The sequence below is a fragment of the Triturus cristatus genome, chromosome 6, assembly GCF_964204655.1.
Source record: "Triturus cristatus chromosome 6, aTriCri1.1, whole genome shotgun sequence".
NCBI lineage: Eukaryota > Metazoa > Chordata > Amphibia > Caudata > Salamandridae > Triturus > Triturus cristatus.
The window spans coordinates 1,403,101,919-1,403,121,310 of NC_140589.1; the positions used below are offsets into that span (position 1 = coordinate 1,403,101,919).

General features: G+C 41.5%; 1 protein-coding gene across 20 annotated transcripts in view; it reads right to left on the minus strand.

The window, feature by feature from the left end:
• Positions 1–19,392, minus strand: part of REPS1 (RALBP1 associated Eps domain containing 1) — an 894,243-nt gene that overhangs the window by 397,376 nt on the left and 477,475 nt on the right. For 11 of the 20 annotated variants that reach the window (XM_085612451.1, XM_085612462.1, XM_085612448.1 and 8 more), the window contains one exon: positions 7,408–7,488. The exons of the other annotated variants lie outside the window; for them this stretch is intronic. In XM_085612451.1, the coding sequence (XP_085468577.1) occupies positions 7,408–7,488 (81 nt within the window). The remainder of the gene's footprint in view (positions 1–7,407; positions 7,489–19,392) is intronic. 20 annotated transcript variants of the gene reach the window in all.

Consider the following 19,392-nt stretch of genomic DNA (forward strand, 5'->3'; position numbering starts at 1 on the left):
CAGTCTACGTATATTCATTGCCATACTACGACCCGGGATGATACCAAATTGGTCTTCATGTACCAGACCGCCCACCACCAATCGCAGTCAACTGGCTAAAAGATTACATAGAACTCTAAAATCTGAGTTAATCATGGTCAGTGGTCGATAAGGGTCTGTAGAATATCCACCTGGTTTGAACATCATAAAAATTATGCCCTCTTGTTTGCTTTGCACGAGGACGCTTATGTTCCCGGCCTCCTTGAAAACATCGAGCAGCTTTGTGATCAACTCAGGATAACTGGGGAGCAAGCTTTTATAAATTTTACTGGGGAACCTTCTCATCACAGAGTCTTCCCCACAGATATTGAACGCAATGCCTCCCACAGCTCCTCCAGGGTAATATCTCCATACAGTTCCTCCCACACAAAATCTGGGACTATTAGGAGATTCAAATCTTGAAGATAAACAGCTGCTAGTTCTATCACATCAGGTTTCATGGTTCAATACACAATATGGAGATGTGTACTCAAAGTTATATTAATATCTTGCCTTGCTGTAGCAATGGAGCTATCTGATTGGGTCAAAGTTAGAATTGGTAATTTGGTACATTCCTGTCTGAGTAACCAGGTCAACCGTTTACTGGATCTGTTGCCCTCTCTATGGAGTCGCTGTTGATAGTTTCTGAGTTTTAGCCTATCCCATCTGTCTCGTATGCCTATCCCCCCACCCCCCAAGAAAACTTTCTCTCGATTCCAGTAATACCTGCAATCCTTCTGGCGGGATTCCGCCTGAAGCAATCAAACACTGTGTGTAGTGAGGACTATGATATAAAGACATGTGTAACCTAGTAAAACTAAAGAAAAGCAGTTCAACTTTTAATCCAAAACTATAAACCTCCCAACAAGAATAAACACTGTGTAATAATGCACAGTTGTGCCTACCCATCATATCTGGCTCGAGTCATGATGCGACAAAGAGGCAAGCAACCCCAAGCTACGCTAACCAAACAGCCTTATGGTCACTCCATTGATCAACTTTAAGTGCATCTGAGGTCACCCTTGTGAATCTGATGCGTAACTGATGTGTACGTTGTGATCCGTTGCACTTGAATGTTTTTTTCCAAATGTCGAATAAAGTTCATATTGATTGATTGCATCTGAAGTCACCCTTGTGAATCAAGTTCTTTCTGGAATTATATACCACGTCTTGTTCCCAGCACTTTAGTCATTTGTCTGTCTTACCAAACAGTTGGACCTCATTCCCTAGGGTAACATTGGCTCCTTTCCCCACAGACTTCTTCAGACGTGACACTAGGTGAGGTAGCCCACACACCAATAGTTTAATTGTCCTCAAGTACGGGCCGGACAGAATTCTTCTTGTTGTGCGAGTGTCTCAGTCTCCTGGCAGCTGAACTGGCTCGCATGCCGGACCGACCACCAAGTTCATGACTTGTGGCGGCTACTTGAGAAGGCCTGAAAACCATCTTCAGATCCAGCCAGTCTCAAACATCTTACAGAGCAGTGAAAAAATGAGACTTTACATGCATTTGACCCCTTAGCCCTAAGTTTCGTTTTTACAGGATTGAAGGACCATCTGAGGGGCTGCACTTTCCGTGTCTAATCTGAAAAAACACGGATGATTGCTCCTTTGTATTTAAGGTCGCCCAGGGTTCTTGTCAGCTGCAGGACGAGATCCCAGCCTCTGTAGCTCAGGATTTAGTCAAATGTAGCCCATCAGGGAATCCAGTGAGGGAGAGACTGCCGCCAGAGCCATACGCATCGGCTCAACCATGAAATACTATGAAAGTGCTTTGGGCTTTAAAGTGTCTCTTATCCAGCTCTCCATAAATATTACTGGTTACTGCCCTCAGGAAACCTCACAAACCTCAGGTTGCAGCGTCAGGACCTCCCCTACGCATCCTCTACCCTATTATCTAAGTGATGAACCAGGTCAGAGGGAGAATAGACCGCGTTTTTAAAGCACGAAGCTCAAATTTTAGGATTTAAACAGACTTTTTAGTTTGGAGAGTTCATTCATGAACATTTGAGGTCAGCCCTCAGAAGACTGATTTCCAGTGAGATGGCATCGAAAATATGTCCCGATTTCTCAATGGCGGCCAGGATCTGGGCCCATGTGGGGCTGTCTGGAGCACATGATGCACCCTCGCCAACTCCATTGACTCCCAAGAGATACTAATCCATTTTAGTTTGCTTTGTTGATTTGGTGATTTTGTCTATCGTTATAATATGTAGCAGTGCCTTAATTGGCCCAAGAGCAGCACAGAGTGGGTAGAACGGTATAGCTCTCATAAGTCCACACCCCACGCCCTTACAAAAATCCAAGGGGCAGCAAAGATGACAGGGGAGCCTCAGTTGGGGTCAGTGACCAAGAGAGCATGAATGTCTGTGCCACCCCCTCAGACCCCCCGGCAGCCAGTCCCCAAAAGTCCAGGGCACTAGACAAGCAGCTTAGACATCTACAATGTCAGTCCAACCACTAGCATCCATGCTACCACAGCCAGCGGGTCTCGGCAATAGTACACAGTGCTCATCACTTCCTCTCCAATCTCAAAGACATTCTGCCACTTACAGCCTCTACGAGCCCTCATAGGGGACATCTAGCAGCAGCCCACAGCACATCCGGAGGGGCCATGAAATATTAACTGCAGGCATAGTAGAAGGCCTCATATTAATGGGAGAGGAGTGTAGAGCATACCAGGGAGGCCACTAAAACTATACTTCTCAGCAGCTTCAGAGGGGGAGGAGATGATGCACCTGGTAATAAGTCCAGGTCCCATTCCAAGGAACAACACACTGTCATCCAGTGAGAAGGGAGCCGAAGAACGTAGCCAATGTCTCCAAGCCCTCTCACATCGCTCCTTGCTATGTTGTACTGTGTGCCAGTCTCTCCACATACAGCACAATGTGAGCTGATAAGTGTAGTCAAAAGCTGCAATCAGTGCCAGAGTACCCACTGGTCACCAGGAGGTTCCCAGGTTAGTCATTTGTTTTTTGTTGTGACCTTAGCCCAGGATTCTGCTAGAAGACAGTTGGGCTGCGGAGCCGGCAGCAACTACATGCTGTCACCCATGATGCTTGGCCACGCCGCCTGATGGCAAACAATCTTTAGGTAAGGTAAGATTACTGATCATATTACTGTTAACACTATTAATGAGACGACGGAGTAGATTTAATCACTTGACTACGTGATGTTATTTAATGACAGTATGCTTTTGTGTTTTGGTAGTTATGGTTATGAATAATGTGAGGTAAGAGAGCTTTCTCTGTTTTAATTTATAACTGCAAGTGTACTTCAACTGCAGGTTTTTAAGTGAATTTCATACATTATGGTCTCCTAGATTGTCAAGTCCTATGCCCAGGCTGCCATGGGCGGCAAACCCTTGCTGCAGGCAGCTAAACTCTGCTGCACATAGCATTTGGGCGTGTGCAACAGAAGCTGGCCACATAGCCTGGTCTTCTACCAGACCCTGCACCCAATAGACTGAAGCCAACAAGGCATAGATGGACCTGTTTATTTAGATACTTTAACTTTACTTATTTTCATTCTACTTTCATATTTGCTTTCGGTATTATTAGTTCATATAATTTTAACCTGGGTCCTCAAAATTCTAAAGACCTGTGGACCCTTGTTGCGCCTCCTGTATCCCAGCAGGGTTCGCAAACCTGAGATGGGGTACCAAGAAGAGTCAGAGAATCCTTTGGGTCCATGGACCTTTAAGCTTGTAGAATTCACGAAACCTGCCCCAGGAAGCACAAATCCTGCAGCAAAATATACTCAGTTAGGGACATTCCGGGACCACCTACATGAGCCAAAGTGTCAAGGGATGCTCTCCTTGACTCCTTTAGCAGTCAGCCAATCAGAGCTCCAGGTCCTCAGACCTAAAATGGACAATGGGAGCAAAAAGCTACATCATCCAATAGGGGACCTTTTTTTTTATTTTTTATTTTGTTCCCCTGACTGTTGGAATTTAAATGGGAAATGCCACTTTTTTTTTTACACATTTCCCTTTTAACAGATTTGCTCGAAATCTGCAATGCCGAATCCAAACACAAAAAGTTAACGGGGGAATGCTTGCAAATAGCATAAATACCGACCATTTCTTTGGGTAACATTTCAAGCCACTGTTTTTCACCCAGTGTGCCACTCTAGGCAGAGACCTGCCTGATGCAACTCAGAACTGACCACCTCCTCAAGGGAAAAGCCTACCAACAACTATTAGGCAAGGCCTAGGCCAAACAGGATAAACCTTTTTTTCTGAATTGTTTTGCAGATTTGTCAATCAATAAAATTATTAAGAAAACAAAAACAGTTTTTTACTGGAAACTGTGACATAACCATAACTACAGTAGCTATCTCTGACCCTTTACCTTTCATTTTACTACAGAAAATCTGAATATAGTCCGGAATGTCACTATCAATTTTTAATAAACCTTTCCCTGTTAGGAAAAAAGCTTGGATTTCATGCTAATTACACCTAAATGCAACACGTAAAAAAAATACATAAAGGGTTACTTGTTTACTATGCTCCTATATTGCCATGTCAGGGTTCTGGTGACATTTACAAACCACTCTGTGTTCAGTCCAGAGATTTATGATGGCACAAGGGCTCTAGGAGGACAAAATATCTTTGCCTCTATCTCTTATGAGACCATGAATCTACTGGAGGAGAAGACATGCTGAAATGCGGTTTGCAAAAGTTGTCATATTCCTCTTGGTATGGTATACTAAATCAGAGGATCGCAAGTGGAGGCGTTTTTTTCTTTCTGCATTATTTCACGGGTTCAGAGATGAACAGAACTATGACAGAGAAGGAATGCAAAGTGAAAGGTTCATTGGCTAGTGATTACTTATTTCTTTAGTGTAGACAAGAACTGCTGGTACAATTTTTCACCTAGCTACAACACTGAAGGTTTGACCATAATTAGTCAGCTAACATGCAATTTTATCAAGAATTAATGTTGCAAGGAAAGCTGATATAACGGACTATACACTCTTCGAAAAACAGTAGAGTAGCTTTTCAGTGCAAGGCTTTTCTGGAAAATACAGCTCTTGGATAGTGGTGGTAGTCCAATCCACTCCACACCACACTATATAGAATACTGGTCAAGAACAAAAGTATTCTAACATCATAGGCACTTGCTCCCAGAGATATCCTGCAAAGATCAGCAATCTAAAATAGAATGCTGCATTGAAATAAAGGTGCAATGAAGTCAAAATATTCGCTCTACAAATAGTTTCCAAAACATTTCCAATGTGTATCTTGGAAATGGAGATGACAGGAAAATAATGTTTTCTAAAAGATGAGGAAAATATAGCGTACAGCTCTGCGGAATAACAAATTAAGAATACTTCAATTACCATTGAAGTAGCTCTCATCCAGAGAACCCTTTACCATGCTTCATACTCAATGAAGGTAAGCCATGTTCAGGAGACAGGCAACCCTGGGTCTTGGGTGTGCCCGATGCTTCGATTGTCTTTGGTGCCTGCTTAGAGGAGAAGCAACTCATCAATATCCAGAATTATTTTTTCCTGACATTTGCAATAATTTCTGCAAATCATTGCATGCATGTCGTCAATAAGGATCAAGGATTTTCTCTGAAGGAAATGGGCACGAATGTTAAGCAAATGGATATATTGTGCTCAGCTAAAAGGAAGATGGGTTAGACCTCTCAGCAAAACTATACTCCCTACTCAAAATCTTGCTGACCTCTAGTACTGTGGAGTTGCTCCCTGACCACATATACTGGTCTCAAAGACAGCTTTTCCCCCTGTGTTTATAACGATTAGACGGTTAATTGAAGGATGCTAAATTTGGCTACAAAGATGCCACATGGAGTAAATAAACAGAGTAATAATCAGCAAAATGTTTGTATTTAATGTTTTCTATGGGTATTCAATACCTGAATAACAAACTCAAGAAGAGGGATCGACAAGTGGTTAAACTCGGTCCCAAGGAGGGTCCACTTTTTAGAAAGTGCATATTATTGTTAAGACAGGGGTCATTTGAGTAGATTATGCTCATGCAGCGCTATCTAAAACCGAAAAAGATTAATGGAAATCAGCTATAACTTATAAAGATTTTGTAGACTACATTTCTGTATATGAACAGAGTAAATAAAATAACTTTTCCAAGGATTAAAACATTGGTTCTGGAAAACCTTGAAGCCAATGTGAAGTTCAGATGTTGCTCTACATAATGATTGCAGTGTGGCTTGTTGCCTCTGGCAGGATAGTTAATTGTGATTACTGCTTCTATCCTGTCTGTGCCACATGCAGTCCCAGGAAATCTCCTAAAAGAACACGCTCACCTTAAATTTAGAAAAACACCAGTGCAAGCACCCATCTGCACAGAGCCCAGTTCCTACATGCATCTCCAACATGCAAGATTAAGATCACCGTTTAAAAACTGTGGTGTGGTGGGGGGGAGGGGGGGGGGAGGGATTACTGGGCGGGTGCGGTCAGACAGCATACATGCAACCAGGCTTCAAGCAAAACAGAGTAGAAGAGTACAGAACATTCTGATCTAAAGCCACATCTGTCCTAGAAGAGGTATCCGGTGAGTAATGCTTTTAAGTACATGAGATGTAGTTTATATTTTTCCTTACAAATGAGAATATCACCATAGCAATGTGTTTAAATATATCAGAAGGCAGACCACATATTGCAGCACTGATGATCTGCCTGCAACTGTCATTAGCCATAGGAACACATAGTGAGGAAGTGGGAGGCAGAGACTACGGGTGGATCATTTCATGTTTGGCAGATGAACATCAACCACAAAAATTGGTGAATGTTTGAATCAATATACTTCAAAATGTCACCAATACGTGAAAAGCTCTGGATGAAGAAATGTATGATTTCTACACAACTACATACCCATCAACATACTCAATGTGGATTTCTTTCTTGTGGCCTGTCGACAACCCCCCTTGCTAGCCTTTTCCATACAGCCCGAGAAGAAATAGTCAGTCGTAATGGATAGAATAATTTACCACACAGGCAAAAAGCATATCTTTCAATCGCATCAGATCATAAATCGAGCACATGGATTTAAGAACATTTTAAAATAGTATAATCTGTGTACATATCCCACAACGTCTGTCATCTGTGTGCTGAAACGTGTAACAATATTGAGCATAATCATTATAAATGAATGAAGTACACATTTACATAATTCTTTGGCATCAAGCAAAATGATGTACGACATGGAAAGAAATCATTTTAAAGTGGAAATTGCTAATTCCCCTTTCAAATGTTAAGCAGATATTAATAATTTCATAATACCCTGCCACCATTCCCATTAAGCAGTTCTTTAATCATGCAAAACAGGTAAACACAATGTATTCAAATTCAGGGTTAATAAAATGATTAATTTCAAACAAGCAAGCTAAGTGATTGACTTACAGGATCAGCTGGTGCAATGTTAGAATCAAATTGGGTCAGAGTTTGTGAGCTTGAAGAGCGTTCACTAAATGTCTCCCACTGCTAAAGAGACAGAGGAGAGACAAATCAGCATGATATGAAAGATGAAATCAAAGATCACTGGAGAAGATTTAGCTAAAGATTTAAGGGGTTGCACTGAAAGTTTAAACTACTAAAGAAAAGCTAAATAACGTGTTATTTAGTTTACAAGTCTACAATTTCAGAAATTACATTTATAGCCAGATGAATCTCGGATAAATCTACAGCTTAATTACAAGATAGAAATTAATTCTTGTTTTGCCAGTTGTGCATAATTTTATTTACTGTGGGTCTGGCGAGTCTGCTGAACAGACTGCATTTATTAAATAGGATATAAGCTTACAGTTTTAACAGACCGTGCAACCCCTAAAAGTGATTTTCTGCATGTTACTTTTGAAATTAAACTGTTACAGAGCAAACATTTGAGACATATGTATAACAAAGACATCTTAAAACGTATGTCAAATTATTGCAAATCGAGGACTGCATAGAGCTTAAAAGACAGAATCATGCTATGTCACAAGAAAGAAGTGCACCTACAGCTCCCCATGCTACAAACCAGGAAACGGCCATAACACAAGCAATTAAATAAATGAGCATTCATAGCTACTATTCATGCAAGTGTTACAAAAGATGCTGTACATTCCAAATAATCATCGCCATTTATATTGAAGTCAGTACTTAGTAAGTTTATTAGCTTATTTGCAGGATCTTAGTCCTAATACATAAATAAGTTACTTACTTGTAACAGTAGTTCGGATGAGGATTCATTTTCTTAATGGTTTCCTACCCTACAGATCTTTCTTTTACAAATGTCTATAGAAGAACTCTTGTCTAACTGAAGTAAGCTTCTGCAGGCCGAACCATGTGTGTTAACCTCTTCCCCAGACTACTTTACATGATTGCCTCTTGATAGGAACGATACTTTGTTTTGAACCAAACGATTCTCTATGCTTTCCATCACATTAAAACACCAGATTTAGGCAGACAATCACTGTTGGCCATGCCCACACATTCCCAAAGATGCAAACACCATCACAGACCCTATCATTTTAAATTGTATAGGTGGAGAACAACAAAACATTCTAAGGGCTAGGTGTGTGTCTCCTGTATTATTAGCAGCAGAAAGAGAAGCAGATGAAGATCATCATAAAGATATAGAAAAGATCAATTCTATTTTTCATCCAGTGTAACAAGTGTGAAGTTAAACTTCACCTCCATCCTCCACTTATGAGTGGACAATTCTAGTTCAGTCTTAGAACAAGCAGAGGTCTTCTATTTAACCTCAATATGCGTCTTACAAGAATAGTCCACTTGAGAATTAGTGATTTTCTGTCGATTGAAAACAATGCCAAGCATCAAAACTAGCCGGACAGATAAGGCACAGTAATTTATAGATACAAATGTTAAAATCACCGTTCAATATAACCAACTAAATGAAATACTTTTCTCTAGGTAACATTTTAAGTACTTCTCACACCAATGCTAAAGGATACATTAGGAAGGATGCCTACCATTACTTGAACAAGTTCAGATGCCAAAACTTGCACATTCATAATAAGCGAAGGTATTCACAGAGGCCCTGGTGTCAAAAAACACATTTAAAGATCCTGGAGGCCTGGCACGATGAAACATCAGATGCACAAGTCACAACTCTTCTACAAAAATCAGTGAACCACCAATCTGGGTTTAGTCATCTCATTTAAACGTATAGTTTGTTGCCATGTTTAACCAGAGTGATGGAGAGCTTTCCTTCACAATTTCAAATCATCCATAAAAGGAACATATGTCCTGAAGAAAGTAGGATGTGTCTGAATCACATTTGGGGAGGAAAAACATCTGGGGAGGGTTTCAAATAAAAATATATGAAAAGTGAAGGTTACACTTGTAACGTAGCAAGTAAGATGAATAAATGACCCTACTAGGGGGCATGGGAACTATATATCTGCAGCACAATCATGAAAAAGAAGCCATTCTGATAGACATACACTTTACTGAGGAAGAACACAAAACAGTTACCATGACACTGCAAGCATTAGTATAATCATCTTTCTATACTTTATACAAGTAATGTAGGGGGCAATCTGGGAAGCCTGTCAAAATACTGCATCCATTTTTTATGAGGAAGGGAGATATGTTACTTAAACTGGGTGACGCAAGGTCTTGCCTCAAACTGGCATGCCCCTTATTTACAAGGGTTTTCTTTCATCCCAGGCATCATGAAGCAATACAGTAAATACCAAGCTATCCTAGTAAAATAGGGGTAGGTGAGAGATGTAAATTGTGACCAAACCTCACATTTGGGGAATCAAAGCTTCTAAACATTTGACCAGTAGGAGGCAGATCCACCATTTTAGAACAAGGAGGAAACCTGAGCAGTTGTATATTGGAGACAAATGGAGTTACCCAACTCAAACCCTGGCAGACAAGGCCCACCAAGGGATCGAAAAACCCTTTGCTGCTGCCTATTAAGAGGTGATCTGGACTAGGGAGCCAGCGGAAATGGCGAAGACCACAAAGGTGAGCTCTTCCGCCATTCGCCAGGAGAAAAAAAAAAACGTAATGCTCGCCTCATAACCCACAAGATTTGCAAGCAGAAGAGCAGCAAAGGCCACATGGGCTGCACTCCTTTGGAATACTGGCCAAGTGTTCCAGTGGAGATGCTAAGCAGCGAAGAGGATGAGCTGAAGTTGCACATGAAGGTTTTCGCTCAATACTGTGCAAGTCCACATCTGATGTGGTGTTCAGAAAATAAAATGGAGAAGATGGAAGACCATTATAAGAAATTCCACCAATACAAAAGGGTATAATTATCTTTTGCCATAAACGTTATTATGAAAAACACAGTGAAAACACTAAAAAATAACCCCACAAAAATGGTTCTTTTGAGAGCTACCAATAAACTTCAACAAATTTACTCTTAGGCCTGTCTGCAGCGAGTTGAATGCCGGTCTTCGCTGAGGGCCCTTGCAATTGAACCAGTATGTCAGATATGTTTCTTAGGAAATTGCAGGATAGACTCCATACAACAGATGGTAACTGTGGCTAAGAGTGCACATTCCTTCGGGAGACTAAACACGGGTGCTCCAAATACCACCCGGGCCACAATGTGGTCAGAAGGCTCATTCAAAAGACTGCTTTAGATACTGAGGAATGTGTGGAGAGAGAGAGAAAGACACACACAAATCACACCCCCACTCTCTCACTTGATCCACACATAGGAAATCCCGGGGTCATCATATGTCTCAAAACCAAACATGAATGGGGTACTGCCAGCAAAGAAGGAGGGAGAACAACTAAAGTGACTGGGTTATCACCTACTTATATTTCAATCAAACTGTTGAGGAGGAGGAACTATTTCAATAAATGAGTCCAGCGCTAGCTCTAATTGATAAACAATTAAGTGATACCTACCAATGTATTTTCAAACTACATACAGGTATATTACAAAAAACATCAATATGGATATCCAAGAGGAGTTAAGAGAATTCATCTATAGGGAGAGAAAATCTAAATTTGCAGAACATTCGCCATGAAAACATTATCTTTCTGTTCACTGGCATTAAAGCAATAGAGCTATGATTTGAGATAAACTTAATATTTGCCTTACTTAGCCCAGCCTTTAAACATCTCCTAGCTGACACTCTTAATTCAACAACTGGCAATTACAACTAGCTTTAGTCTTGTTACAACTGCTATGATTTATAGCCACTGCCGGAAGCCAAAGCAAACAGCTATGTCCCGGGGGTAGGAACCCGGGACATAGCAGGAGCTGGCCATGGGGTGGTGGCGGTCCCCAGGGCCATCTATGGCTCCAGGAGGGGTCTCGCAACCCCCTCCTATTTTAAAACTGCATTTGGCCCTTGGGGGGAGATGGTCCCCGGTGGGTGGGGGGTCCGCGAGTCTCCTCCATAACAAATAAATAAGCCCCGGGAGTCTGCGAGGCCCCTTCATTTCTTTACTATTTGCCCAGGGGAGGTAGCGGTCCCCGCTCCTTACTTTTAATTTAAGCCTGTATGCACCCAGAACCTGGCCCACCTGGGGGCTAAATAATAGAGAAGCGTGAAGCCTGTGCTTCTCTTTAAAAAAAAATGTTTGGACAGGAGTCGCGGCTCCAATGCTGCTCCCGCCCTCTAGAACCACCCCTCAACCTCCTCGAGGCATAAGGGGTCAGGGTATTCCTACCTTGGCCCCTTCACTTTTTTGTGGGTCTCAGCTCAATCAGAGTCCCAAGATTGCTGCCAACACTTTCTGGTTTAAAGTGTTGCCAGCCAATCAGATTTGAGCACGGGGACTGTCGGATCCTCGGAGGATCCACGTCCCTATATATACACAAATTTTGATTTTCCTTAATATTTCCAAAAATATCTAAACCAAGCTATGGTTTTGTTTACATAGACATCATTTTCATTCCTCCAGGCCCATGTTTTTTCCCATAAGCCCATAGTCAGACAGGCATACGATGGGCTAAATGAAAATCCCATAGCCGTGCCTTTTACTTGGCAAAAAACATGGGCCTGGAGGAATGAAAATGATGTCTATGTAAACAAAACCATAGCTTGGTTTAGATATATAGACGATCTATTGATAATATGGGAAGGAACCAACAATGAATTTGCAGAATACTTTGAGGTCTTGAACAATTCTGAATTCAATTTGAAATTCACATATAACATCAGTGATGAAAAAGTGGTGTTTTTGGACACTGAAATTTACATTATGGATAATACAGTGCACACAACCTTACATCGCAAAGATACTGCAACAAATGTAGTGTTGCATGCTGAATCCTTTCATCAAAAAAGTTTGATACAAAATATCCCCTACGGGGAATTTCTCAGGATCAAAAGCATATGTTCGAGAGAAGAAGAATGGTTCCAACATCGCAACCAGGCAATAACACGCTTCAAAAAAAGAAATTACAGCTCCAAAACTATCCAGGCGTCGTTGCAACGAACAGTGGCTGCCAACAGAACAGATTTGTTAAAAGACAAACAAACTAAAACAAAGGAAGACAATTAAATAAGGTTCATAACCACCCACTCAACAGAAAATCAACAGTTGATGAAAATACTACGCAGAAACTGGCATATCCTACATATGGATCCTACAACCTCATCTATTGTGGGTGACCATCCCAACATCACGTACAGACGAACTACAAATCTAAGGGATCAATTGATTCATAGCCACTTCAGAAATCAAAATAAAAAAGAAACTTGGCTAAAACCTAAGGGTTTCTTTAAATGTACGTGCTGTAAGGTTTGCACTATTGAACAGAATATGAAGGAAGTGGTGATGGCCAACAAACGTAAATGGAAGATCCAACAACTTATCAACTGTAAAAGTCAATTCGTCATATACATCATTGAATGCCCTTGTTCGCTAAAGTATGTTGGTAGCACCAAGTGCGAATTAAAGAAACGCATTTTGGAACATGTTCGGGCCACAATCAATAATGACAGAAGTAATGCTGTGGCAAAACACATGGAAAAGGAGCACGAAGGAAAATGGAAAGATCTGAAATTTTATGCAGTGGAATCCGTAGGAACACATCATAGAGGAGGAGATCGAGAGAAAACTCTCAGGCAAAAAGAATCTAAACATATCCTGAACTTCAGAACTCTGACCCCATTCGGATTGAATCAGGACGAAGAACTCCATTACCATCTGTGAACTGCCAAAAATTGCTTATAAATTGCAAAAATTGAAAATTGTAAATGTCAAGGGAAAGTTCAATCAGTTAAGGACATTCACAGTGACCTCCCACACTCTCAGGTTTAGCTCTATTGTTTTATTTTTATTTGAATTAGTTTAGAATTTATCACGGGTTATTATGCGAGGCAGTGCTTTCTGGCAACAAGAGATCCTCTTTCCTGACACATTACATAATGCATAACATTACGGAGCAATTTATCTCTACGCTAGAGAGAGCATATTCAGAACAAGGCCCACTGGAGGGCTCTATGTTTTAATTTATTATTTGTTATAACCTATATCGTAACATCAAAAGAGGCTTAATTCAATTTAATGATCCACTGGAGGATTAGACAACACAAATGTGTGTGAAAATTTTCAGTTAAATTGAAAACCTTCTGGTTTATATTAATTTGAATTATGATGGTTATATGCAATGATTTCTAACTAAAAAATTGTGTCAAGTACTACCAGCACCAGAATGCCTAGCAGCACCGCCTCAGGACGTGATGTCACTATGATTTTTTAGTATGTGAGTTTAAATACACTGACAACCTTTGAGCCAATGCTAGTCTCGTGATCAAGGTCTCCGTTGAGACTGAAACGCGTAGAGTTCTTTTTGTTACTGGCATGCTGAAATTAAAGGAATTGGAATACACGATCATTGGCAAAGCTGTTTTCCTTTCTGGGAGTGCACGAGAAAGCCCTGACCGGGCAAACGAAGGAAGATAGATAGATAGATAGATAGATAGATAGATAGATAGATAGATAGATAGATAGATAGATAGATAGATAGATAGATAGATAGATAGATAGATAGATAGATAGATAGATAGATAGATAGATAGATAGATAGATAGATAGATAGATAGATAGATAGATAGATAGATAGATAGATAGATAGATAGATAGATAGATAGATAGATAGATAGATAGATAGATAGATAGATAGATAGATAGATAGATAGATAGATAGATAGATAGATAGATAGATAGATAGATAGATAGATAGATAGATAGATAGATAGATAGATAGATAGATAGATAGATAGATAGATAGATAGATAGATAGATAGATAGATAGATAGATAGATAGATAGATAGATAGATAGATAGATAGATAGATAGATAGATAGATAGATAGATAGATAGATAGATAGATAGATAGATAGATAGATAGATAGATAGATAGATAGATAGATAGATAGATAGATAGATAGATAGATAGATAGATAGATAGATAGATAGATAGATAGATAGATAGATAGATAGATAGATAGATAGATAGATAGATAGATAGATAGATAGATAGATAGATAGATAGATAGATAGATAGATAGATAGATAATCTACTGGCGGTCGCCAGTAGATAGTTATAGTTAGGACCGAGTTTCCATAGGAAATCTCAAAATTCTATTTTGAATAACTTTGGCGCCGGTTGATGAATCCTCGCGATATATATAGCCCAAGTATAGCCCAATGACAGAATGTCCCAGAGTGTTCTAACGAACAACTAGAGCGCTAACAGTCTTACTTATGACAAAAGTATGGCACACCTGAATCCATCTTGATTGGAATAAAGTGGTAACACTTAAAACATTTAATTTACAAAGGAACAAAATGAGGGGGTTCATTTTGCCATAGAAATTATGATTAGTTCTGCAGAAAGAAAAATTAGGGCACATTTTGACTTCTCAAATCCTCTTCTATTTCATAAACAAATTCTGACATGCAGACTGAAACATGCACTTTGAATACCAGCAGCAGACTTCCCTGGTGAGCAGTAGTTTTACTACAGTGATCTAATGAGCAACTAGAGTGCTAACATTCAGAATTTATGGCAAGTGTGTGACACATCTGAATGCCTTCTTGATGGAACCAAAATAAAAAACTGAAAGTATTCCAACTGAGGAGACTGCAGTAAATGAGAAATTTAGGAAACTTCATAACAAATAAATCTCCCAAGATGGCCACCAGAGACAAAAGAGCCCAAATGTAGCCCAAATATCACCCAGATGTAGCCCAAGTATAGCCCAATGACAGAATGTCACAGAGTGTTCTTAAGAACAACTAGAGCGCTTACTGTCTTACTTATGACAAAAGTATGGCACACCTGAGGCCATCTTGATTGGAATAAACTGGTAACACTTAAAACATTTAATTTAAAAAGGAACACAATGAGGGGGTTCATTTTGCCATAGAAATTATGATTAGTGCTGAAGAAAGAAAGATTAGGGCACATTTTGAGTGACTTCTCAAATCCTCTTCTATTTCATTAAAAAATTCTGATATGCAGACTGAAACATGCACTTTTAATACCAGCAGCAGACTTCCGTGGTGAGCAGTAGCTTTACTACAGTGATCTAATGAGCAACTAGAGCGCTAACATTCAGAATTTATGGCAAATGTGTGACATATCTGAATACCTGCTTGATGGAATCAAAGTAAAAAACCGAAAGCATTTCCTACTGAGGAGACTGCAGTAAATGAGGAAATTAGGAAACTTCATAACAAATAAATCTCCCAAGATGGCCACCAGAGACAAAAGAGCCCAAATGCAGCACAAATATCACCCAGATGTAGCCCACATGTAGCCCAATGACGGAAATGTGCAAAACACTTATTTTTTATGTATTTGCAGTTTTATATAGTGCAGACTTGTCAGGTATTGGAGTGCTTTACATGAGCATTGGTTACATCACACAAGATCAAATTCATTTTGGTTGTAGACATGGGAAGATTAAGTGATTTGACCAGAATCACAGAATGTTGAGCTGAAGCAGAAACTCCAACCTGGTTCCCCAGTTGCAAAGTCTGCAGCTCTGGAAGTAACACCACATCCTCTTCCCTAGGTGCAACATTTAATCAAGTGGTCAACTGGATAAAAAAAACAAAGATTACAAATAATTTAAAAGTTCTTTGTCGCTATTTGAAAACTCAGAAAATATGTCCTCATTTTTGTTTTTTAGAGCACTAACCATAATTTTGATGCAAATAAGACCCTCTCATATATGGAATTTCTAAAAGAAATACTCTAGGTATTACAGTTTTGATTACATCAAGATGGCGTCAGGCGTTCCACACTTTTGTAATAAATATAGAATGTTAGCAATATAGTTGTTCATTGGGATACTGTTGAGAGGCAGAGGCCAGGGGCACGGACTCTGAAAATTGAAGGCAGGTAGGAGAGTGCAGAGGCAACAATTTGACCACACTGGGCAGGCAGAAGGGCAGTGGCAGCACAAAAGACTATGGAGGGCAGTGGAAAGGGGGGCAGGGGCAACAAACCAACAATACAGGACTGGCAAGAGAGGCTGTGGCAATATAATAGACCATTGTGGGTAGAAGGAAGAGGCAGTGGTAGTACAACCATACATGCCAACAGACCTGTTTCAGCCAGGAAACGTCCAATGTTTTTAAGCTCAAATGCGCTTTATTTGATCTGTCTCCTGTCTACAATCTCTTCTTTTTCAATATAACTCAAAGGGGAAAATCAATACCCCAGTTTTTTTTCAAAATCTCCCTCTTACCAAGTTCAAAATGTTCGCAAGTATGGTACATTGGATCATGGTAGGCAGGTGGAATTGGGGTAGGGACATGGACTCGGATAACAGAGGACAGGAGGGACATGGAGAGGTGCACCAAACTGACCCTACAGGGCAGGCATCAGGGTTTGCAGCAGCACAATACACCACACAGCGCATGCGGGACGGGAGTGCAGCACAACAATCCATATAAAGCAATAGGGAGGGGACAGGACCATGCACATGGACAACAGAGGAAAGAGGCAATGGTAGCTAGCTGACCATAATGGACAGACAGGAGAGAAAGCTGCAGCATAACAGACCATAAAGGGCAGGAGGGACGGATCAGGGGCATTACAATGGAACAGACAAGCCAGGAGGGAGGGAATAGGGGTCTGCACATGGAAACAGAGGGCTGGGGGCAAGGGGGCAGGGCAGGAGCAGCAAGATGACCATGGAGGTCAGGCAGGATGGGCACTAGAAACAAGACACACCATGGAGAGCAACATTGAGACTATGATGGCATACACACAGACCATGGTGGGAGGGGGTCAGGGGCAGCTAGCTGACCACACAGGGAAGGTGGGAGGGGCCATGGCAGCACAGAAGACCATGCATGGCAAGCAGGAGGGTTAGTGGCAGCACAATGGCTATGATGGGCAAGAAGGAGGGTGCAGGGACATGCACAAAGGACCATGGAGGATAGAAGGGAGGGTCAGGACCTGGGCACAGACAAGAGAGTTCAGGGGAAGGGGCCTCACAAAAGACCGCGCGGGGCAGGCAGGAGGAGCAGTTGCAGCACAACAGACCAGGGAGGGCAGAAGGGTGTGGAAGTAAAATGGACCATGGAGGACAGGAGAAAGGGGATAGGGGCATGGCATGTGGACAGGCAGAGTGGAGGTGGCAGGGACAGGTTACAGTCATCTGACAATGCTAGGCAGGTGGGAGGGGAGTGGCAGCTCAACAGAACACTCAGAGTAGATAGGAGTGGCAGGTCCATGGGCATGGTGGGCAAAAAGGATGGAGCAGGGGCATGCACAAAGACATCGGAGGGCAGGGGGAAGGAGAATAGGGGCAGCAAGCTAAGCACAGAGGCCAAGCAGGTGAATGATGGGCCATAGAATTGGGCAATGGAGGGCAGGAGGAGTGGACTGGTACATCATGCTAAATGGAGGGCAGTGGCATCACATCAGACCATGCATGGCAGGAGGGAGGAGGCTAGTCCATGGATTCAGACAACAGAGGATAGGGAGGAGGTGGATGGGGCAGCAAGCTAACTGTTCAGAGAAGGTGGGTATTAGGAACTTTATTGTTTTTAAAATGTGTGTATGTGCGAACTACTTAAAATATGAACAAGTATGCAGCATAATCTCACTTTTATTCAGGAAGAAGAGGACGTTTGTGCATGTGACTCCGGGCTCACTTGGCAGAAACACCCCCTGACCCTCCACCCCCATCGCAAAATGTAATGCCCGTGAAAAGGGTAGGTGGACGCAGTGTTATATAGAACATAGTCCTGAGAGCACGATTAAAAATGAAAACTAGATATAGTATATGGTATAAACTATGCACCAAAAAGTGTGATATAAGATGAACCGGGGCGTGAAATATAATATGCAATACATTGTGCACAATGACAGATTCATTGGAGAGCGCGAGATAGCACAGGCACTAGCGCGTCCTATGCGATATGCGCCTTGGAGTGTAATATGCACAGGGCAGTGTTGTGTAACCTAACTAGTCTCTAAAGTTGTAATATAAAATATGTGCTGGGGAGTGTAACGTTGCATATGCACTGTGACAAAGATATGGATCCCAGATTGTAATATGTATGGCATAGCGCTGTGCGTTATAACATAGGCATCGAGGAAGGCACGTTAGATGGGGCAATATAACCCGTGCGAAGGCAAGTGTGATATGACATTCACGGGGTGGTGTTACAGTGCACATGGGCTAGAGAGTGTCATAGCATACACACTAGCTGGTGGAATACAACACAGAGGTGTGAGGCACTCGGCGGGCACTGGTGGGTGTAACACAGCATTGGGCGCAGCCAGGAGCATGCTGTGACTCTCAAGTGAGGTTCGTCTCCTTTCCAGAGAGTAAAATAAAAAGTATTACACATCCGGCGGTGGATGTGTGTTTCAATAACCGTGAGGAGTGTTTCTTGCATAGTTTGGTCGAATTTTTGTCGAATCCCCTTTGAATGGCTTTGTGTGCGTGTATATTAAATGTGCCCGTCAATAGCTACCCATGTTTGTATAAATAATCGTCAAGTGTGTCTACTTGGAAAGTACCCACCGGCGGGGGCGCCGGGATTAGGCACGGTAGGGCGTCAGACACGTCAGAGCTTCACTAGCGGTGTAAATACATTCCATGTGGGTTCATTCTATGCATAGTCGCCTTTTAATGAATATCACGCAAATCGTCATGGTGATAGGTACATACGGTTTGTCCAGCATGTCCTAGGTGTTTCTATAAATATATATTTTTTAAGAATATTAAAAAACAAAGGCCGGCCCCAGGGGATGGGGTCCCCGGGGCCATAAGTGGCCTGAGGAGGGGGGCAACGCAGTCCCCTCCTAAAGAATTTTTTTTAAAAAGGCCATGACCCGGGGGTTGTGGTCCCCGGGGCCGATTAGGGCCTTGAGAGGGCCAAATATATTTTTTTCAACAACAAAAAATTAGGGTGCAGGCCCTGGCGGAT